The sequence below is a fragment of the Scardinius erythrophthalmus genome, assembly GCF_964197995.2.
Source record: "Scardinius erythrophthalmus genome assembly, chromosome: 18".
Taxonomy (NCBI): Eukaryota; Metazoa; Chordata; class Actinopteri; order Cypriniformes; family Leuciscidae; genus Scardinius; species Scardinius erythrophthalmus.
This window is the reverse complement of record NC_138238.1, coordinates 33236329-33260340: the sequence shown is the minus strand read 5'-3', so window position 1 is coordinate 33260340 and position 24012 is coordinate 33236329. Positions and strand designations below refer to the sequence as shown.

Genomic DNA, 24012 nt, shown 5'->3' with positions numbered 1-24012 from the left:
AACTCTATCCTAGAGCTGCAGTAAAGCCAAAACAATCTCTGTTACTGTAATTTCCTATTATCACTGTAAAGCTGCTTTGAAAGAATTCATATTGTTAAAAGCGTTATATAAATGAAGGTGACTTGACTTGACTTGACTTGACTTGTCCAGGCTGTGTATGGCACACTTCCAATTCCAGCAAACCTCCATGTCTGGGGCAAGAGCACTCTCCTGCTCCCTGTGTCCAGGGAAAGGCTCATTGGAACATCTTCTCAGCAGGTGCCCAAAGACCTTAAGGGAAGGCTGTTATCGCTGGTGCTATAACCAGGTGCTCAAGGCAGTTGTTGATAGTATAGCTAATGCAATAAATACTGTACTAGCAAAAACCACCATGTCACAATAAAGTCCATCCATTTTGTGAAAGCTGGAGAGAAACTCTGGTTTCCTCTACACCGCCTCTGACTGTCTGTTGAAAGTTGACCTGGGCAAACAATTGAAGTTCCATCCGGACATTGCAATAATTTAGTATCACTCCGCCCAGACATGATCATTAGCTCTGAGGCCACAAAACAGCTGATCATGCTGGAACTTACAGTGCCCAAGATCTGGTGGAGACTTGCCGGGTCAAAGGCTGGAAGACATACTGTGAGTTTACAGAGGTCCATATGACACTAGGTGGCTTTGGGAGAGGGCTGATCCATGGGCAGTTCCTACTGGGATGCAGGTTGAGGCCAGATCAACCCCGGCCAGGTCACCTGGGAGAGGGTGTCTGATGTCGAAAGACCCGAGGACCTCAGGGAACATCACTGATGATGCGTCCCAGTGCATCAAGACAAAGTATATTGCATAATGTTCAATTTGACATATAATTGCCTCATTCCTGTTGAATCTTAAAAACTTGACTTTACTTTTCGTAAGACAAGTTGCTGTCATATAACACCCTGGTCTTTTACTGTGGAGGATGAAGTAACAGTACATCCTTCCTAATGCAAATTGTATTCTAAGAGGTTCTGTGTACAGTGTTTTGTTCCAATAAGTAATACCTCAGTCTTATTGGAATTTAGTAGAAGAAAATTACTGGTCATCCAATATTTTATACACACTTTGTCAACTTTGATCTTTGATCTAAAGATTGTTTATGATCTATAGTGTAGAACACTGCATTAAAATCAAGTAGAACTAGTATTGAGATACAGCCTTGGTCAGAAGCTAGAAGTAAGTCATTGGAAATTTTAATGAGCACAGTGTCTGTGCCATGATGGGGCCTGAAACTGGACTGAAATTTTTATCTTTTTATCTTTTTTTTTTTTTTTTTTTGCTATAAGGAGCACAATTGAGCAGATACAATGTTTTCTAGTATTTTAGACATAAATGGAAGATATGAAATAGGTCTGTAATTTGCTAATTCATTTGGATCTAGTTGTGGTTTCTTAATGAGAGGCTTAATAACTAGCTTGAACGGTCTTGGGATATGACCTAGAGAAAGAGAAAATGTAATCATTTTGAAAAGAACAAAAGTAAAATATTTAAAATCAATTGAAGGAAGATTGTTTATGATCTATAGTGTAGAACACTGCATTAAAATCAAGTAGAACTAGTATTGAGATACAGCCTTGGTCAGAAGCTAGAAGTAAGTTCTAGCTTCTGACCAAAAATTTTTTACTTTTGTTCTTAATGAGAGGCTTAATAACTAGCTTGAACGGTCTTGGGATATGACCTAGAGAAAGAGAAAATGTAATCATTTTGAAAAGAACAAAAGTAAAATATTTAAAATCAATTGAAGGAATTCAGTTAATTATTTAATTATGAAAAATCACCCACGATCATTTTGCTTGACGAATGTTTATATTTCTATTGCATTCTCATTGACTGAAGTGTTTACATTTCCGATGTGTTTTCATGCCGTTTGAGAAATATGGAATTTTGTGAAAACTACATCTGTCTGTTGTCTTCAACCCAGGTTCATTGGAAAAATGTGGTCTGGCTACAAAATTGTAGTACATTTCTTCTTGCACATTTTGAAGCGAAATTTCTAGTGAGTGGTATAAAAGTGTGTTCAGTTTTATTCGAAACAGATGAACATGAATCTGGCAACATTTTATTACTCTGGTTGTTGCATGTATCACAGCAGTTCAGAAATAAAAGGTCTGGTGAGTAGCGCTAAAAGTTTAATACTCTATCACATTTTAAAATAACTTACTACCTACATTAATTAACAAAAGCAAGTGTGAGGTAAAAACACATTAGCTTGATTCTACAAGTCTTCAATCTCTTTTATCAAGTGCCATGACTCGTGTTTAATGGGTACCTGAGCACTCAAACTTTGCAAGTGCAATGCTGTACCAGGTGTGCTAGCGAGCAAGTTTACAATGTCAGAATAGCCATATTGAGCTGACTGTGATGAAATCGCCAAAATGTATTAGTTTACAAATCATGCACTATGGTAAAAGTGTTTGTGTTTACTGCCACTATATGGTGTTCATTTCATCTGGAAACTGCAGATAATAGGTAAGTATTTTTAATTTTTTTAATTTTTGAGTTTTGAAAAAGAAAAAAAAAATCCAATGAGCATTTGGAACAAGCATTTGCACATATTTTTTTGTCTGCCAAAAATATAAAAGTTTACTAGCAATTAAACATTTTAATCTGTATGCTAGGCATGTCCCTTGGTGGCTGAAAGTGCTTAGTAATCTCTGGGCCTCGACTGCTTAATAATGACAGATACTTTGCAGACACATTTACAGGCTCCTAAGAGTCTCTGGAACCCTGGATCATTTGGGATGGGACCAACACCCACAGCTATGTGCTATTATCTCTCGCCTCTATTGGCCAAAGAGCCATCACAACTAATGCAATCATCATTGCCTTCGGATGGGCCCTAACTGGAATGCTAAGAACTAGAAATGGCCCGGAGGTGCTTTCTTTGTGTTTTAAAAGTGGAAATGCAGCTTGCAGTATATTTATGTGGCTCCTGAGGACACATTCCTTTTCTGCAGAGTCTGAGCTGACGTAGGGAGTTTTCATCTTGGTCTCTGAAGTCTCTTGCGGTCTGTTTCACTCATTTGCCATCGTAAAGCTCAGGTTGATACTCAGCAGACCCTCACACAGCACTGTCACAAAAAATGTTGGCTTTGATTTACTTTGAAAGACTTTGTCTCTGTCAGAGTTCTCTTTCTGCGTGTGTATGTTGACATTAAATCAGAATGATGTCTTCTTGTTGTGTCTTAGCAGTATCCAGTAAATGTCCTGTTCTAAAATTAGAAACATTTTGTTGCTGGATCTTTTAAAGTCAACATGGATTCAAAATGTATCCAATATTTATTTAGTTAATGCACGTTCATGGTCTTGTTTTGAATGATTCATCTGTGCATGTTATTCTAAAAGAAAAAAATGCTTTTCTTTGTTATATTTCTTGAAAACTCCTTTAGGACTGACATTACTAAGCACTGCTATTTGTCAACCCTTTTGTCTCACAGAAACCACTTTTCACAATGTAATCACGATGCAATCTTTTGGCCTACATTTTCTTTCTGGTTGAATATCCTGGTTCCCTTGTAAATGCATCATATTACAAAAATAACATGGATTGCAAATGCTGCTCTTTTGACTTTAGAGGTTGATGTGATTTTATATTATTAAAGACATAATCAGATTAAATAGAAGACAAAAAACTGCTTTCAGTTCAGATATTAAAGGGATAGTTTGCCCAAAAATGAAAATTTTGACATCATTTACTCACCCTCAAACTTGTTCCAAACCTGTATGAGTTTCTTTCTTCTGCTGAACATAAAATAAGATATTTTGAAGAATTTGGGTAACTAAACAGTTGACGGTAGCCATTGACTTTCTTTGTAGGAAACAAATATATACTATGGAAGTCAATGGCTACCGTCAACTGTATGGTTATCATCATTCTTCAAACTATCCTTTTAAGCAATAAAATAATGTCAGTTCTCTCAGGGTAATTTGACAGAAATGTAATTAAAACTTGACAATAACTGGACGTTTTGTTCTACAACATAAACTGCACACACTCACATCCCAAACATTCTTATCTATTTGAAACATACAGCACCTTATTTCAAATAAACATAGCAGCTATAAAATATGCATTTTCGATATGGATGTACAATAATTATGCTGTAGAGAAAAACATTCAAGTATCTTCAAGTTATAACTTGTTTACCACAGACCAATATCTTACTCATAAATTTTACTCAAAAAAACTATTATAAAACCCCATAGGAACATTTTCAGAGAACCAGTGGCGAATTAGTCTCCCATGTTTTGTCGTCATCCCTGCAGGACTCTAAGACCAACAATGTATTGAGAAACTAAACAGCAAATGAAAATAAATAAAAATGTAAGTAAATAAAAAATAAAAAAAGATCTAATGTTGATCATATAGAGCACACTATTCTGTATAAATTAAGAATCACAATTTCTTTGTTTAAAATATCGAAACACGATTCTCCCATGGTTTTGAATAGACAACTATACAAATAATATGTAATTTACTACTAGTTCTGACAAAATGTTATTTGCTGCAGTCTATTTAATAAATTTAATTATTGCTATTAATAATTAGAAAAATTGCTGAAATATTAAAATATTAATCATTATTAATAATTAATTATTTAAAAAAATATATATATATATATTTGATTTGAAAAATAATCGATTTGAATGAATGATTCAATGGGCCCTATCTTGCACCCAACGCAATTGACTTGACTTGTACACCGACGCATGTATCATTCCTATTTTGCACCCTCGCACAGCGGACTTTTCCCTCCACAGACGCACGTCAGTAAATTAGGAAATGAACATGTGCTCCCGGGGGCGGTTCAGCGCAAAGAGGAGGCGTGATCCGGCGCAAACGTTCCCTGGTGCTATTTTGCAGGTTTAGAAAACAATTCCGCCACTGACCAGGAAAAACCTAGTCTAAAGTCAGTGCCGCGTTGCACATGTTATTCATATGCTATTTTAAGGGCGCATGCATGGCCATAATCAATGTAGCGTGTGCACAACGTGCATACACTTTGCTTATCTCATCTACACACAGACGCAGCAGTTCTCATTTTTAGAAAACCACACATTATTACAAGGAAAAATATTAACACACGAGGGAAATCATTGTTGTGTCCATGAAGATGTGAAAAAATAGGCATAAATCTAGCTTACACATTTACCCAAATTATCATACGCCTGTTTAACCGAAGCTAATTTGGGTGGGTTTCTCCATCCCCAATGTAACTTCTCTGTCTTTTACGGCCCTGATGAGAACATCGGTCTCCTCGGCTGTGAACCGCTCCTGGCGTGCACCTGGCAAATCCGCCGTTATAATAGCAATCCGCCATGGAACAAGCGCGCCTGCTCTTAAAGGGAATGTGAGATGTCGCTCTGATTGGTTTATTTCACGTTACGCCCAAACCACACCTATGAATAATGAAGCTACTTCAGACCAACCCATTTTAGATTTGCGTCAGGCGCAAGAGTCATTTATCCCGCCGGTATAATAGCAACAGCGCCCGAGATCCACCCACAAAGTTACTTGCGTTTCAGATCGTTAAAATAGGGCCCAGTGACTCATAAAGACTTTTTTCATCACTGAATGAATCAGCGTTTTTGAGCAAATGTCTTGAATGAATGATTCAATGACAAGTACATGGTTGTGTCCAAAATAACATACTCTCTTGGGTAGGTACTTATTTTGAATATGTAATTACTTCACAACCACTAAAAACTATGATCGATATAGTATGAATGTGTGCAGGGCTGTAGCTAGCTATGGTTTCCGGGCCCCATTGCAAGTTGTTGGTTGAAATCCGAAAGCCGGTGGCCCCGAAAATCATCCCCTCCTTACTTTCCTCTAGCGATGGCCCTGAATGTGTGTAGTATGAATGTAATCTGGACGCATTACATTTGTCATGTTGTCATTATCATGTGACTTACATTGCCACCTACTGGTGTAACGATGTAATTGATACGATCTTTATTTGAAGCTTAAAGTTAAAAGGAGACTGTTTTGATCACTAACATAGACATCAGTGTTTATATCCGAACTATACACTCTTATCCCAGTACTTCTGTGATCATTTGAATGATTGTAACACAGAAATAATGATACTGTGTGGCTGAAAGCTGTGAAGCGTTTGTGAAGCTGTTTCATACCTAAACATGACTTCTCTCTCTGGGTCAGCGGCAGCGACAATGCAGATTTTAAAGTTTCGTTGTGATCGTACTAGTCAAAGTTTCAATTGACTTCCATAGTATTCATTTTTTTCTGACTATTGAAGTCAATGGCTACCGTCAACTGTCTGGTTACAAACATTCTTCAAAATATCTTCTTTTTAGTTGAACAGAAGAAAGAAACTCATAATGGTTTGGAACAACATGATGGTGAGTAAATGATGATAGATTTTTTTTTTTGGGGGGGGGGGTGAACTATCCCTTTAAAAAAAGTTTTTTTAAAATGCCTTAAAAATAGCAAAACTCGTGTCAAACATAGACTTTTAAACAGTGCTTTGCTGGAGTTCCCTCTGCCCGGACCGTGCCATCTTCTCACATTCAAAGACCCAGAACCTGGCTGACATTTCTGACTCACCCTCACTCCTAGCCGTCTTGGCAAATCCAACTTGGACCGCTGAATAAATCTCAGGCTGCTGTATGGAGAGATTTATAGGAGGACAGGAGAACAGAACTCCCACTGGCCTGCTCTTAAAGGGGGGCAGCAGCTGTAAAAACAGTCCAGAGCGCTCCGTTCTTCCAGTATCACCCTGTCCAGCGCTCTGTTGCATCAGACTGGGCCCTCGTCTCCATGGAGAGCTGCTAGGCTGCTGGCGTGCGCTGCCCAGTATGCTCTCACAGTGGACGGAGAGGGGATTTAAGGTTCCTTCCTTCAAATGAACATCTTTGACTCTTTTGTCGGCAGATTTTGGATACAATGGACTCGCCCTCTTGATCCCAAGAAATAAATTTCTTCCCAGTATGACTTTGTTACAGTGTGAGGAGCAAATGAAACGTTTCCATAACAACAGATGTGAGGGACGTTGGAATTTTAGGGCTCCAACAGGATTTTATAGTTGATGCAAAACAAATTCTATAAAAAGTTCCATAAATGTATCACTTATTTATAGGGGTGTAACAATATATCGTGTCACAATATATCACAATACAAAAATGCATCAATATGTATAGTGGATAGTGACAATATGTATTGTGTATAGTTCACCCAAAATGAAAATTACTGTGTGTGAAAAAATTCAAGTTTACAGAGTTTTAGTGTCAGTACTATATAATGTTGAATATAATGTATAATAATGCAATGAGGGATATTTCTGGGTCCTGATAATGCCAAATATCTTATGTTACCAGTAAAAAGTGGCCTACATTATTTTAAATATATCTAGTCAGTGACAGAGTGCAAGTGTATTCGTATAAAATAACTCAGTTTTCAGCTTCAGAATCATGAATATTTTTATTCTAGTGTCTCTATTGTCCTGTGCAATTGGTTACCAGCACCAATTCCAAGCCTATTAATTTCCACACCCAATGTAATATCAAATTTAGCATTTTAATCAAGAGTTAATTTTTTGTTAACCTTTTACTTTTGCATCGGGAGTTCAGAATTGTGATATGAATAGAGTTGGACATATCGTTAATACACTCCTACTAATTTAGAGTTACTGCAATAAACTGATCAAATAATGCAGTGAGAAATTAGAGCTCATGCATTAGCATTGTTATTTCACATGCGTGTAATGAAAGAAAATAAAAATAAATTATTTATTTATGCAACAGAATAACAAAATTCTTTAGAATTTTGTGTATGAACTTCGGTTTTGGCGGTAGCTCTGTATATTTCTATGGCATCGCTGTCGAAGAGTAAATAGCTGCTGAAGTGGATCGTAGAGTTGACGAAAAGTTATCATGAGCATTGTAATGTTTGAAGCGGATGTCATAAAATGTCCGTAGACATTTAAAACTAGGGCTTCATTCATAAGTTCCTGAGATCTTACCTTCATGCTGTGGAAATACAAACCGGAAGACAAGCTGAAAAGGGGTGAGGCTACAAAAGGTCTATACTTTGGGCTTAACTGGTGAAATAATATGAAATTAAATGAAAATTAAATGTTTATTAATTCTTCTGGCTGAAAATATTGCAAAAAGTCAAAATTGTTCAATCCTTCCACAATAAAAATTGTTTTCCTTTAGTGCCCTAAGTAGTGATATTTCCCACCAATATAAAAACTGATTCAGTCTCCTTCGCCTATGTCTGTTTGAGCTCTTAATGAAGCACTGAGCACACAGCAGTGTTCTGCTACATAACAAGGCAAAGCATGTACAAGACACGTGTATGTTCTCTGTGACTTTTATGGGAACACAAACAGCAATAAACATCCAGAGCCACTCGGGAGGCCTCATCTCTGTTTGGAGGGCCACAGGAAAGCTTCTGCCTCTCCATCAAGGTCTCAATATAATCATCAAGCCTTCTTTGGTTGCAGCCCTCACATGAGAAGATGTTATCACGTCTCCATTGCTGCCGCCTCATCTCACTGTTCATGGTGGTGCTGCAATCCAAAGTATGTAGTGGAAAAACAGAGCAGCTTCCTGCTTTTCCTCCATGCAAAAACGCCTGTGTGACCTAAGAGCTCCGTTTAAGTCATATAAAGTGGAAATAATTGTTAGCCTCCGTAATTAATTTCTTTCATAATTTCTTTCTTTCATGTGAACCGGGCTGTGAATTGAGCCAGGGTGCGTGAGTGCATTTTGTTTTTGTTAGCTCACGAACATCTGTTCGTGCACACAGCAGTAGAGTCGCATATTTTTGCGCTGTTTGTTGTGCAAGATGTCGTGCCTCCAGATGTGCTAAATCATGTGACTTATGAAGCGCATGAGAACGCATATTTTAAAGCTAAGAAATGGAGGCGATTTATTGCACATATATTTTGCCGAACCTTTAAAACAAGGACGCAAGGACATTATTTATCTTGGAATAACTGGTGAACATCTCTGTGAGGATACTTTCCTCCTTAGACCACCTTAAAGTTTAAAGCAACACACAAAGCCTTTGAGTGTGACACCTAGTGGTACAGCAATACCAATGAGCATTGAGCATTTTAAGTCTGTTCAGTTGACAACTTATCTGAAATATATATCGATACAATCGTTATTTGAAGAGCCATGTTACTTTCAAATGGTGATTTACTCTATTTTGATCGCTTCTGTAGACATCAGTGTTTATATCCGAACATCAGTGTTCATATAAAGTGTTATCCCAGTACTTCTGTGATTATATGAATATTTGTAACACTGAAATACCGATACTGTGTGGTTGAAAAGATTGTTTGTGAAGTCAAGAATTTTGAATTCTTAAATAATGTAAACGAGGTATAGCCTAACATTTGATGAATCGTTGTCACATGGTATATACACCATCATACATCCCAGCCCTAATGTGAACATCAGCTTATAATATTTTTTAACTAACATGGTTCTCACGAGGTAGATGCACATTCTCCTAAACCTCTTTTTAGTACTAACTGCAATTGGCAAAACACCTTTTGCTATATTTTTTTACTGCTGTTTTCACTCACAGTGGCAGCAGTGCAACAGTCCACATGACACAATCCACCATGGGCATTTCCAAGCAGCCCATAAAACGCTGCGGCCTCCAAAACAGCATGCTCTATTTAGCTCACGCCACCCCCTGTGTGGATAAATAACTCTCTGAAAAGACATTTCTCTCTTAAACTCAACTTCCCCAGCTATATTCAAACTTTAAAAACCCAAGGATCACCAAACTACATGCTTTATCACTATAGCCAGTAGCAGTCAAACAGATTCTTTCCACAAGATTCAGAATGATGATTCATAATTGTAATGAACTGATTTGGTATTCAGCTTGTTGGTTGTTTGATTTTTCCGCATTTTCACATTCCTGCTGCTTGAAATAACTAATTTAGACTCTCAGAGGAATGTGTTTCTACAGATGTTGCTCACCACAATCAGCGCAGTGTGCTGCTTATCAAAGCCAGCTGTGAATGGAGGTGTGTGTAAGCAGCTATATTAGATGGAGCTATATTTAAACGCTGTAGTCAAAAAGGTGTGAGAGCAAGCCATGTGAAAGAACATTCTACAAAGGGTTTTGCTAGTTAGCCTCTGCTGGTGGATAATGGAACTACACAGTTATGGTGGCAAGTCTTTCTCCATTGGTGACCATTTAAAAGCGCATTCAGTACACCCTGATATGAATAAATAATAATACAAAAATCAGTTTCACAATTTCACTTGCACAATTCCATTTTATTTGTGGAAAGCACATACTTTGTGCTCAAAATGAGCCTAAAATGCCTTTTAAATGCCTAATTGGGAACAGTAAAGATCTATTTCCAAAATTATAAACGTAAAATAACATTTAAAAAAAATCAAAATACTAAATACAAATTGAATTTTTTTTTTACAATATTTGATTTATCATATGTTGTAATTTATTGTTTTTGTAAAGTATAATATATATATATATATATATATATATATATATATATATATATATATATATATATATATGTATATATATATGTATATATATATATATATATATATATATATGTATATATATATGTATATATATATATATATATATATATATATATATATATATATACAGTTGATAGTTAGCGTTCATTGCAAATCTTGCACCGCCTTAAGGATGATCCTGATTGTAATTCTGCTGAACTTTGTGTCTTCAAGGGGTCTTAAGCTGCTAGCGCATGATAGCAATACCAAAGTCTTGGGTTTGATTCAAAGGGAACACACAAACTAAATCAAATGTATGCCTTGAATGCATTACAAGTTGCTTTGGAGCTGCCAGGTGTGTAAATGTAAATGTATTCTAGCATGTTAACATGTCGGTTGAACTCATGACCATCTCGAGAATCCCAAACATTTTGTCAGTGCTTTCCCTAAAGCCACTCTCTCTCACATTTAAACGATAAATGCACCAACAGCATGATGATTTATGGTTTTGAAGCAATTTAATAAGCCATTTTTGCTTTGCATGCACAAATTTGAAAGTTTGGCGCATTTTGGTAGCCAGCATTGCTTCACTCGGTATGCAGTGAACATATTACATTACACAGTTTTCACCACTCTTGTAAATCCAACCCTTGAGGGGATGCCACTCAAAACTGGTGAGGTGGACAAAAATTGCCAACGTGGAAGCTGAGAGATCCTAATCATCGGGTGTAATCCTACATGTGTTAAACCACACTGAATTGGCGCCTTTGCATGAGACAAGCCCCTTTGTATGCAATTATCTTCTTGTTCTCCCCCTAACACCACAGTATAAACTGTAAAACCTCTACTGAGCACTTGAGCTTGACCACAGAAAATGGTCACATTACATGCAATTTTAACTAAGGCCAGTAGTACTGTAGTGGCTAACTCTAAACGCTCTGTACATTTTCTAATGCATGGAATGTTGCTGGAGCCAGGCTGGAGCGATTTCCTCCCGCAATGTCCGTCCAATCGGCCGATTGGATGTTTTGCAGGATTTTGTGGTGGAGAAATTCACTTCTGCGTGGGACAGTGATTTAGCATGGCTTTTTCACTCATTCCCTCTGGCATTGAAAGCTCTCATCACGAGTTTCCTTTAAGCTCCGGAAAAGCAGCTATAGCACAGAAAGCCAGATGTGTAGAGTTAGACCCGGAGCCTTGTTGCTTGTCTTCCTCCTTCATGGAGAGTGAATTATAGTGGCTTGGTGTGTCTTGTGGGTTGCTTCAGATTCTTAAACTGCCTTGTTACTAAAACATGTATAGGGCTCTAGGAAATCTGTTTAGTTTTGTTCCAAATTCTGTTTTATTTTTTCACAAATTTATGTTTTCATTTTTCTGGATTCCATTTTAAATTGAAATATCTAATCAGTTTAATACTTAAAACTTTTCACAATGTATTAATTTATTAAGGTTTTAACAATAACTCATATTTCTTTTGAATCTTATGAAGTATGAAATAACAGCTATTGGTGAAACATAAAATAAATTATACAATCAAATACAGACCTATGGGTAATTATAGCTAAAATCCTACCCCCAAGCCTAAACCTTATACCCTAACCCTACCCCTTCAATACAATGTATATTTACTGTAGAGTTGCATCATCAAAATACTTTAAAAACTGAAGAAAAAATGTACCTGTGTTCGAAATAGCCCCCTATACCCTCATTCATTATTCCCTACATTACTCTACTAATATAGTCCACTTGAAGGAGTGAATTTGGACACTTAGTGCACCGTTTTTGCATTGCTTGCCATTTAATAATTATTTGAAACTTAGCAAACTGACAGTTCCGGTAGTAAGATGAAAAGATTAATCTTGAACTCTTGAAACTAGCATGTATAAACCTTAATTAAACAATTTTATAATCAAGTAAAAAGGAAATTATACCTGTCCTGTGTGATATTACGCTGTAGCCAAGTGAAAAATGGATAGATGGATGATTCAGCTGCGAACGGGAAATCATTCGGCGTGACCGTCACTGTGCATTATGGGTATTCTCTAGCTGTTGAGCGTACATTGGTTGTAGACTCGTTATTGCGCTGCATTGTGGGATTGAATGAGTGCACTCGATAATGGCCACTATGGTTTCGAACTGGCTATTCCCTGAAATAGTGCCCTATTTATGGGGGCAATTTCAGACACAGCCCTTGACTAGCGGATTCAGGTGTGTTTAATTGGGATTGGAGCTAAAAAGTGGTAAACTTTGCAGACACCGCTGTTCTAACTAAAGGCTGAAAATGACTTTTAAATCCTTGAGCAGAAAGATCCAGCCAAGTGCATATGGATGCGGTCTTGGATTGGTAGACGCGGTCAGTAATGGACTCTACAGTTTACAGTGGGAGGTAGAGGTGGCATAGTCAGTTGTTTTATCTGTGCTGATGAGTCAAATATAGAGGCTAATTTGTTATGCGTGTTCTGTTAAATTACTTTTGTATTGTTATTATATTTGTAGCCTATTGTATTTTATTGCAAAACTGGTAGATAAATGAAAAATTGGCTCAAAATATCAAACATGTTTTTCATGTTTTTCAACTCCAAAAACTGCCCAAAATCTGCAGACTGGCGTAGACGTTCAGAAAATCGGGAAAACAATCTGAGCAAAAGTCGTGTGGTGGATTTCAGCCTGAACTAAACTGAAGGGGGGTTCTTTACATGCCATTCATTGGTATCTTCTTGTCTAAGTGTGTTGTAAAGTAAACTAGACCATATGCCATTAGTCGGAAGTCTTTCTGTGGAACACCAAGCAGAGGTTTATTGCATGACGGCATGAAGTAGATTGGTTTTGTAGAATTTGGGGGATTTTGCAGCACAGTGAGACAGATGTTTCTGGTGTGGAAGTCAATGACAGAATGAGCAAGTACCGGAATTATATAAATGTTGTCTGGATTTATTTATCAGGAATGCAGTGCATGCAGTTTTCTGCCAGCCCAACTTGATCCAAACATTATTTATGTGAGATATGACTTACCATATATTTGATGTGAGTAAATGGCCATATCATTAATGAAGCTTATATGATAAATATAATACCTAGATTTTTACATTATCTGAAAATGTAAGCACTGCTTGCCTATGCAAAACTGTCTACCATGATACTAGGGTATTTTGAGTGGTTTTCAGAACAATACCTTTCAAAAGTTTGGGTTCGGTGTAATGTTTCCTTTTTTTGTTGGTGTTGATGTTGTTGTTGTTCTTAATGTCTCTTATGCTCACCAAGGCTACATTTATTTGATCAAAAATACAGTAAAAACAGATATATTGTGAAATAACTTTTTCTATTTTAAAATGTCATTTATTTCTGTGATAGCAAAGCTGAATTTTCAGCAGCCATTACTCCAGTCTTCATCATTCTAATATGCAAATTTGGTGCTCATGAAACATTTCTTATTATTACCAATGCTGAAAAGAGTTGTGCTGCGTACCATTTTTAGAGAAACCTATTCAATGATCTGAATGATTTGAGGTTTCCTTCATGTCTGTTGCAGTAACCCTTAAAACAAAGGATTAGACGTTTGTTAATTAATAATTACGTGCTGATGAAAATGCTGTATATGTTGTAAATTAACATTATGATATGGATTACGCTATGTATTTTTGTATTTCAGATCCACACATCAAAGTTAGTGGTAAGAGGGACAATGTGAAGGAAGCCAAGGAGAAGATCATGTCTGTCCTGGACACAAAGGTGAGCATGTCAAGTCAGTTTGGGGGATTCATATTTCATACAACATTGTGCAACACAAATAAATGCCTCATTCTTTTTAGGCCATTAGTTTTATTTGAGGTGATGGAACTTGAAGATCCTGAGAGGAACTATGTGGGGCTTGACATCAAGAGCTTTTCATTTAGCTGTAGAATAAATCATGGCTTATTGTTTGTGATACCATTGGTTGACTTTAAATTTACCATGAAATCAATATTGACAACTCTTGTTGTTGATTTTTATGTGCCAACGATCCAATCAATCCCCGTTGGGCAAAATCAAGTCCTGCCCTACATTTTTTTCTTGTTTGAGAAGTCATTTCAATCAAATACTTAACAATAGGGAAGAAAAGACTATCGCAACTTCCATTTTATTGGCCATCAGGGGTAGCCAACATCTGAGGCATCGGCATGGGCTGTACCAAAACATGAGGGATTGTTGTAGAAATTGCAAAACTGATTCAAGACTACATCCATTCTTTTGGTAATCAGTGCTAGACATAATGCAGAACATCCACCAACACTAACTGAAGAGTTTGTTGTAACATTCCTGTAGATTTGTGAGGTAATTCACTCAAATGAATGACGTAAAATGGGAAATGGTGTGTAGTGACATCTCTCTGTAATGGAAAACTGACTTGGCTGTAGCTCATAGATATATTTCAGACTGTTACATCTTTAATGAAGCAGCTCAGAGGGGCGGGATCTGTTTTTCTGTATTTAAAAGTGAAGAAATTTTGTTCACTTTTAAAACACATTAAATGTTTTAATGTTAAAAGTAAAACAACTTCCTTGGCTTAAAAAACACTGCAGTGAAACAAAGCACAATTAGTCAAACATGGCACATTTTAACTGCACCAGCCAAGCAATTGTCATTGAGATAAAGGAATAAAAAAGACAGTAAAACAGTAATATTATGTGATATTATTACAATTTAAAATAACTTTTGTAATAATAATAAAATAATAAATTTTGAAATGTAATTTATTCCTGTGATGACAAAGCTGAATTTGCAGCATCATTACTCCAGTCCTCAGTGTCACATGATCCTTCAGAAATCATTCTAATGTGTTGATTTGCTGCTCAAGAAGATTTCTTCTTATTATTAATGTTAAAAACAGTTGTGCTGCTTAAAATTTTGTGGAAACTGTGATTAAAGATACTTCTGAAAGTCATTTGCCAGCCAAGCAAGTGTCATTGAGATCAATGGGAATGCTAACGTATAAATAATGGCATAGAAATGACACATTTCACCTTTAATGAAATAGTGAGTGCTATGGTACCGCAGTTAACACAGTCCAACTCTTTTGTTTCCTCAGAGCAACCGCGTGACTCTAAAGATGGACGTCTCGCACACGGAGCATTCGCATGTCATCGGCAAAGGGGGAAACAATATCAAGAAGGTGATGGAGGACACGGGCTGTCACATCCACTTCCCCGATTCCAACCGGAACAACCAGGCTGAGAAGAGCAACCAGGTGCGATTCTGAAACATGTTCAAATCTCATTTCACTCCATTAATACATAATAGAATCGATCACTGAAAAGTGTGCATTAACATTTCTGTCAGGACCACTACCGTCAAATATGATTGACAATTAGCATACAGTTTGGATTGGCGGAATGGTTCCGTTCTGTGCGAGAACTCCCTGCGCATCCATGCAGCCTAGCATGGATAAGAGCAGGGAGAGCAGCAATAACCCCTCTTGGGGTAAACAGAACAGAACCAACATGAAAGTTTGCAAATATATTTAATTCAAAATGTTAAAAGTACAACATATTTCAAGAACTTATTCTGATTCAAGGGGATGCCAAAATTCTGACTGGGCGAGAGGAGGAGCTGGTGATGGAGGAGGGTAATCAGCTCCTGAGAAACGCAATAGCTGCTGATAATACTGAAGGAGCTTATATATGTATACGGTGATAGGCGTCGTATTCCTATAGGTAGATGTGGATCAGCTGAGGGTCAGCTGATGCGAGCTTGACTAACGTGACCTGCCAGAACTAACGCTACGCTTGATTTTTAGCAGTGCAATATTATTTTAAAGCAATTAAGCACAAGTTTTTATTTACATAATGTGTACTGGTATGTACTTTTGGATTTTCTTGTAATTGGCATTATGCTTAGTAGAAAATCAATACTGTAGTACAGTATTTTAAGTAAATGATCATAATATAAAGTTCAATACAATAAATAAATAAAAAAATATAAGCTTATTTTTAGAGCATCAGGATTATTTATGACAATTAATCATACAGCACTGCAACAAAATCTCACTACTGTTAAATATATTATGTGTGTAATATATAAACAAATATATATTTGTTGGTGCTGTAATGAGAATGGGATTAATTGTCATATGTATCTTGATGCTCTTAAAATAAGCTTCACTTAAATTAATTAATTAAATAAATAAATACACTACATTCAAAAGTTTGGGGTCTGTAAGATTTTTTATGTTTTTTGAAAAAAGTATTTTGCTCACCAAGACTTGGTGAGTATAAAATAAAAAAATCAGTATTATTGCATAATATTGTTACAATATAACTGTTATTATATGTTATATGTTATTTTATGTTATTTTATAAAATATATAAAGTAATTTATTCCTGTGATAGCAAAGCTGTATTTTCAGCCATCTTTTGTAACATTACAAAAGTCTTTACTGTCACTTTTGATCAATTTCATGCATCCTTGCTGAATAAAATGATTAATTTTCTTTTTTTTTTAAACAGTGTATATACAAATATAATAATAGAATGTATATTTTATTAATTATACTAAATTATGTATCATTTAAAATTATATTCTTGTTATTTTGGAATAAAAGATGACTTGTACATGTTCTTGACAGGTTTTGTGAGGTTCACCCAAAAAGGTTCAGGTTCTCAGGTTCTAAGAAATCAGTTTTAATTTCTAAAATGAAATGTGTCACTGAGCTACTGTAGGGAGGTTCAGCAATAGGGATAAAGAAGTTATAATTGGATGCGAGACATGTTTTCAGACCTGATGAAGTGGGGAATGTGGAAAATGAGCAATGACATGGCACTCCCTCAGTGTGGGCTCATGTGTTGGGTTTAGAGTGGCTGGTACTTGCTGACAAGTGAATGAGACCCAGCTTGGCTAGAATGAAGAAATCTCACCTCCTAGTGGTGCTCCTATGATAACATTTGGCAGAAGGGTATTTTTCATTCTTAAAGAATTAGTTCACCCAAACATGAAAATCATTTACTCACCCTCATGTCCTTCCAAACGCATAACTTTCTCTTCTTTTCTTTGGAAAACAAATGGAATCAGAGGAACAGAGTGAATTTTAAGCTGATTTTTTTGTGAAAATATTTAGTGTTTAAATAGATATAGTTCACCCAAAAAATTTAATTATCCCATAATTTATTCACCCTCAAGCCATCCTATGAGTTTCTTCTTTCAGCCAAAAAAATAAATAAATTCATAAGCCTGAGATTTTGAAGCCCAAAAAATCGCATCCATCCATCATAAAAGTACGGATCCATATGGCTCCGGGGCGTTAATAAAGGTCTGCTGAAGCGAAGCTGTGAGTTTTTGTAAGAACAGTATCCATATTTGTAATCTATATTCACTGGCTTCTGGTAATGGCCGTACGCGAGCCGAGTTCCGGCGGAAGAATGACCTCTGACCCGACACATGACATAGGACTTATGAGTTGACGCCTCTCACGGTTCAAACAAATAGGGCTGGGCAACAAACTTAAGCTCCTCCAAAATTTCTCTTTAAAAGTTCTCGTTTTAGACTTCTTTTTCTTGACCGGTGTTTTGTTCTGCTCTATCCTCTGCACTTTTGCATTCATCATTACGTCATGCATCGGGTCAGAGGTCACTCTTCTGCCGTTACTAGACTTGCGTTCACCCGTTACTGGAAGCCAGTGATTATAGTTTATAAAGTTAGAAATATGGAGATTTTTTATTCTGACATTTATTAACCTCCTGGAGCTGTATGGATTACTTTTATGATGGATTCGCTTTTTTTGGGCTTCAAAATCTCAGGCTCTACTCACTCCCATTGTAAAGCTTGGAAGAGCCAGGATATGTTTTAATATAATTCCGATTGTGAAAAGAAACTCAAACACCTATGCTGCCTTGAAGGTGAGTAAATTATGGGATAATTTTCATCTTTGGGTGAACTATCCCTTTAAAGGGTTAGTTCACCCAAAAATGAAAATTCTGTCAGTAATTACTCACCCTCATGTTGTTCCTACCCCGTAAGACCTTCGTTCATCTTCGGAACACAAATTAAGATATTTTTGATTAAATCTGAGAGCTGATCACTCCTCCATAGGCTTCTAAGTGATTGAAACTTGCTGGCCCGGAAAAGTTATTAAAGAGATCGTTAATATAGTCCAAGTGACTCCAGTGGCTCAATCTTAAGTTTATCAAGCGACGAAAATACTTTTTGTGCGCAAAAACAAACAAAAATAACAACTTTATTCTACTATTCATTTCCTTCTCTCTGAGCCACGAGTTAGTTTACGTAGTGTTTTTGCGTAGCGCGTCTGTGTTGCACGTCACCACGTAGGCTCACTATTGGTCGACGCTTGTCATGTGTGTGATGCGTGATGACGTGCAACACAGACGCGCTACGCAAAAACACTACGAGGCCCAGAGAGAAGGAAATGAATAGTAGAATAAAGTTGTTATTTTTGTTTGTTTTTGCGCACAAAAAGTATTCTCGTCGCTTGATAAACTTAAGATTGAGCCACTGTGGTCACTTGGACTATATTAACGATCTCTTTAATAACTTTTCTGGGCCAGCAAGTTTCAATCACTTAGAAGCCTTTGGAGGAGTGATCAGCTCTCAGATTTAATCAAAAATGTCTTAATTTGTGTTCCGAAGATGACAGAGGTCTTATGGGGTTGGAACAACATTGAGTAATTACTGACAGAATTTTCATTTTTGGGTGAACTAACCCTTTAAAGCTTCTTCTGGAATTAATAAAAATGCATAAAAAAGAAATATATGTATATCTCTTTTTATGTATTTATATTTATTTCTATTCGGACCAGATGCATGATGTTCTTGAATCCAGTTCCTTGTTCCTGGTATCTTGTACTTCATGAACATACTTGTGATTTTCTCGTTCCTTTTTTTGCAGGTGTCCATAGCCGGCCAGCCAGGAGGAGTGGAGGCCGCCAGAGCCAGAATTCGGGTAAATAAACTTTCATAATTCGATTACAAACGTCTGTGTTTTTCTGAGATAAGCAGGAAGTAGAGGTGGGAGGCTGTTATGTATCTTGGTGGAAGTTGACAGGTATGGCGGGTGTTAACGTAAATGATTTTTTTGGATGAGATAAACACATTCCTCAGCATCCCAACGGTAATCCCAGCAACACAATAAGTAGCATTCATCTTTTTCAGGAATGTATGTTTCTAGTTGAGCATCTGGTACTTGAATCAGACCTGCTGCCCTCTGTTGGTGTTTTATAACCTTTACTGCCGCCACTTTCCATTTCAATGCCATGGACCCCTTCTTTTCACCCGGCTGTACAGACAAAAGCCTTTTAATGGGATAAAACATAAGGAATAAGAAGGTTGTCATTTCAAATTTAAGCATTTGACACTGAAGGTCTTGTCCTGGAATTGAGTTTTACGGATAAGACCAGCATTAATAATGGTTTGATGCGAAACACATGCTGCCAATTGAAGCTGGTTTGAAACTGCAGTTTTAGTGATATCTTGACTGTTTGGCCGGGTGTCGCCTTTGCGCTCCTTCTCTGTCCAGACTCTCTCCTCGGATTTCACCAGTGCACACATGCTTCCTCCTCAGAGAGAACCAAGAAAAACAAACCAAAGCATTCAGGCACAGCAGGCTTCCTTAGTATTTGCACAAAGCCCAAGCCCCAATTAACTGGAGGACGTTCTACACCAGAATCTATCATAAGCCTTCACTATTGTTTCAAAAAGCAATTTGTATGAAATGAGCACCTTTGAAAAACCCAAGCCGCTCCATTTTTTTATGTCCACAACATATAAAGTTCTGTGGGTAAAATGTACATTTGAGGGACGGTTGTTAGTGGGGCAGCCTCACTTTTTCTTTTCCTCGTTCGCGTGACCAGAACTGCTGGGAATTCTTCTCTTGACCACCTAATCATCTCCATTTTTCCTCTTTTCTCTTTCAAAGATCTTCACCCACAGTCGTTTTTGTGCTTTATTGTGCCGTTACTCCCATGTGAATGGTATAGGGCGAGCATAATTCTCACACTTAACCTCGAGTTTGACCTTTTGCAATCTCTTTTAAAGCCAACTGAGATTGTTGTGGCAGTTTTTGCAGAATCTCCTTAGACGTTGTCCAACAGTCAGAATTAGATGATTCCACTTTTTACTAAATCTTAATGTTATATAAAGGTCAATGACAAATAACAGTGTCATCCATTGAAACTCTATTTTAAAACATTTAAAAAATCATTAAAAAGCTTAAGCTTAAGCCTAGTCCCAGTCTAAAATGCATGTTTGAGCTGTTTTAAAGGCACAATACTGTATGTATTTTTTTTGCTTTAAAAATATAAAAAATCACTATATCTATGTTATATATTTTTTAAAGTTGTGTATTTACATTATCCCGACAGTTCCAATTAACTTCTAAATCCAGAGAAATTTATATTTTAATTCGAAGACACGGACCGTGTCTTTATTTCCGTTATGTCGCAGTCAATGGCGTCATATCCGCGTTGTCCCTGGTTTCCGCCTATGGTGCCATGGTAACCAGAGCTATGAGCAGAGCCCTCTGATTAACCAAAGCGACAGACGCAGACATCTGTGGAGTTCGCAATGTCTATTTGCACGCTGTTGTTGTTTTGTTCAAACATTATGGACCATGGCAAGCAGACTTTGGATAAAAAAGGAGAACTAAAACGAGAATCAATATCAGCGCAGTGTTTTCGAGATGCAGAGAGCTCCCATAGACAGTATATAAACGAGAGCTCCACGTCCGAGACTTCGACCGCTTCTACATGTACTTTATTAAACAGGTGAGCACATTTACATAAAACTAATCAATGTTATATAACGTTAGTTCAACAATGATAAAATGTTAGAATATGATCTGTATGTTATTCTAATGTTGATCTAGCTTACTGCTAAGTTAGTCTCATACAGACAAACTAACACATACTTTTCAACACATTCAAATGCAGTTTAGTGTGCTAGTGTAATGTTAGACCAATGAAACAGTGCTGCGTTACCTCACAAGTTTAATTTGTCTAATAAACTGACCTGTGAGTAGTAATTCTGCACTTGCGTGTAGTTCGGTAGAATGAAATGTCCATATTCCTTTTATATCCGCGGGACTCGCGTCGCGTTTGGAGCTGATAGCTGTCTCTTAGCAATCCCGAACTGCTTCATATCACAGTCATGATAAAAGCATCGATGTATTCAGTCAACCATAAACATTATTAGATCGGCCGGCTTGACGTTGACGACAACATCCATAATTCTTAGCATGTGTTGCGTCATCAAACTACGACTTTGTTATTGTAAAGAGGTTAGCGACCCCTAGTGGAGAAAAAATCCCATACTGTACGTTTAACTGAAAGCAACTTGCACTGCCATATCTTAGTGTCATTGTTTTGTCTCAAGATGCACACCAGTAATGTTTTTTCTAAGGCACATTTATAAAAGCTACTTAAATGACCTAATTTAACTAAGGCCTGATCCTGGCTTAATCTAAGCCCCATCTGTGAAACCAAGCCTTTTTGAAAAATGTTATACTATTTTCAAGAAAAGTTTAAATGTAAATTACAAAAAAAAAAAAAAAAGTCGTGAGGTAAAAAAGTATAATTAAGTAAACCATAAAGTGAAAAAGTAATGTTATATATATTGCCTTGTCATAAGAAGGTCAAATTATCTATATTTGAATTACCAATGTTTTTCAAATATTAATACGCATTGAAGCAGTTCAAATATTTTAGTTTTCTACAAAATAATAACAAAATATTATTCAATTTCAATCTTTTAAGGAGGTGTTTCCTTCATTATGATACCAAGTTGCATAACCCTGACATTAAATATCAAAATGAATCTTAATTCAGAAATTGAAAACATGTTGATCATAGAAGAGTTGTATTAAAATGCTCGTATTGCATGCTTGTGTGTGAGACCCTGTGTGTTCACCATGTCCCAACTCTAGATTAAACCATTTAAACATTATCCCTGCTTTCTCAGAGGAGCCGAGTTCATTCCAGTGGAATGATCCACAGAGCATCTTCCAGGCTCTCTGGATGTGTGTTGTCTGTGAAAACACAGGGAAAGCAAATACAGAAGTTACTGATTCTACAGAAGGTCAAAGGAAAGCTCAGACCAATTGTTTGTAAAAGATCGGAATACAGCACTCCCCTCCAAATTCTTTATTAACAATAATCAAAACAAAAGCAAAAAAGCTCCGCTCATAGCCGATGCATAAGCCTTTGGTTAAAAATAACCATGCTTATGGTTTTAATAGCTCAAGAATGAGGAGAACCATTAACAGAGATGAATGATTGGAATTCCAGAGCTCGCTCCATGACGGATTCCCTGCTCCCAGCTAAAGTTGAACCCAATAACCAATCCTTGTCCTTGACTGTCCTGACCACATCTAAAGGGGCAGAGAATGTCTCTCTTTTTGGCCCCCGGGACAGAACATGATGGTGAGCGAAGCCCCCACATATGGGACTGATCAGAGCCGCATTTTTACGGCTTGGCCATTCATTCTGTTTACCAATTCAGTTTGGTGAGGCACTGTTTGCTGGGCTCTTGATGACCCTAAATCACAGTGGAATGAAGAGGAATAATAGTTTATGCCGTTTTATTTCTGAAGACTTCATGGCTTGAATGTCAGCCAAATGCCCTATAGTAGTTACTGTAATTCTGACCAGCATTCATTTAGAGCAAACCATGTTGTTTGCTTCTAAAGCCAAGCACACACTATCCTGTCACCCTGACTCGAATTTATTATTTATTGTTGTTGAAATTATTATGTGCACAACTACTTGCAGACTTTGTGCATCAGTTACAGTCACTCTCCTCCTCAACTTAGCTTAGAGTCATACAGCCAATCAGCAGTTGATTCTTGAAGCCTTCTCAACTTTTTAAGCTCTTCCTAGATCCCACTTCCTGCAGCTTTTGTTTTTGCTCTCTCTTCTGACAATTTCATTGAGCATTGGTCATTGCTGCTCTCACGCTAGTCGGGCAGTGTGGAAACCTGAAGACTGGTCCGCAGATTTCAAACCAGTTTGAAATTTCTGGTAGCATCTGCAACTGGTGGCATGTCTTACAAGTGCTGCACATTAACATGACACTTAAATAGTGTGAGTTTCATCTGTCGAAGTGGCCTGTTGGTTTGAGTCACGACACAGTGATTAGTTGTCCCTTGTGAAAAAAAGAAGTATCATACTTCTAAAAAGAGTATCTATTATGGAAATAATATACTTTAAAAGAATATACTTAGGTGTGAACTGAATAATGTTTTCGGACACTTAATTGCATGTTATTAAATGAAACGTCTGATAGATTAAATGTATATAAAATTCAATTATTTCAACTTAAGAGTGATTTTTGACCCACTTAAGTTAGACTTAAGTACATCTTTATATGTAATTTCATAATTACTTTTAATGTCTTCAAAATATGATTAAAGTGTACTGCTGAATGTACTGACAAGATTTTAAGGTAAACTAACATATACTTCAGTGTAATTCCAATCGAATCTTGTATGTCATGCATTTAAATATAATTGTTATTACACATTTGTAATGAAGT

The 24012-nt window shown here is 36.8% G+C and overlaps 1 protein-coding gene across 1 annotated transcript in view; it reads left to right on the top strand.

Annotated features, from left to right (window-relative positions):
- The window catches only part of bicc1 (BicC family RNA binding protein 1), a 92300-nt gene that overhangs the window by 36672 nt on the left and 31616 nt on the right, over nt 1-24012 (top strand). Inside the window, exons 4-6 of the mRNA XM_081392653.1 lie at nt 14150-14229; nt 15566-15724; nt 19376-19429. Of these exons, the coding sequence (XP_081248779.1) occupies nt 14150-14229; nt 15566-15724; nt 19376-19429 (293 nt within the window). The remainder of the gene's footprint in view (nt 1-14149; nt 14230-15565; nt 15725-19375; nt 19430-24012) is intronic.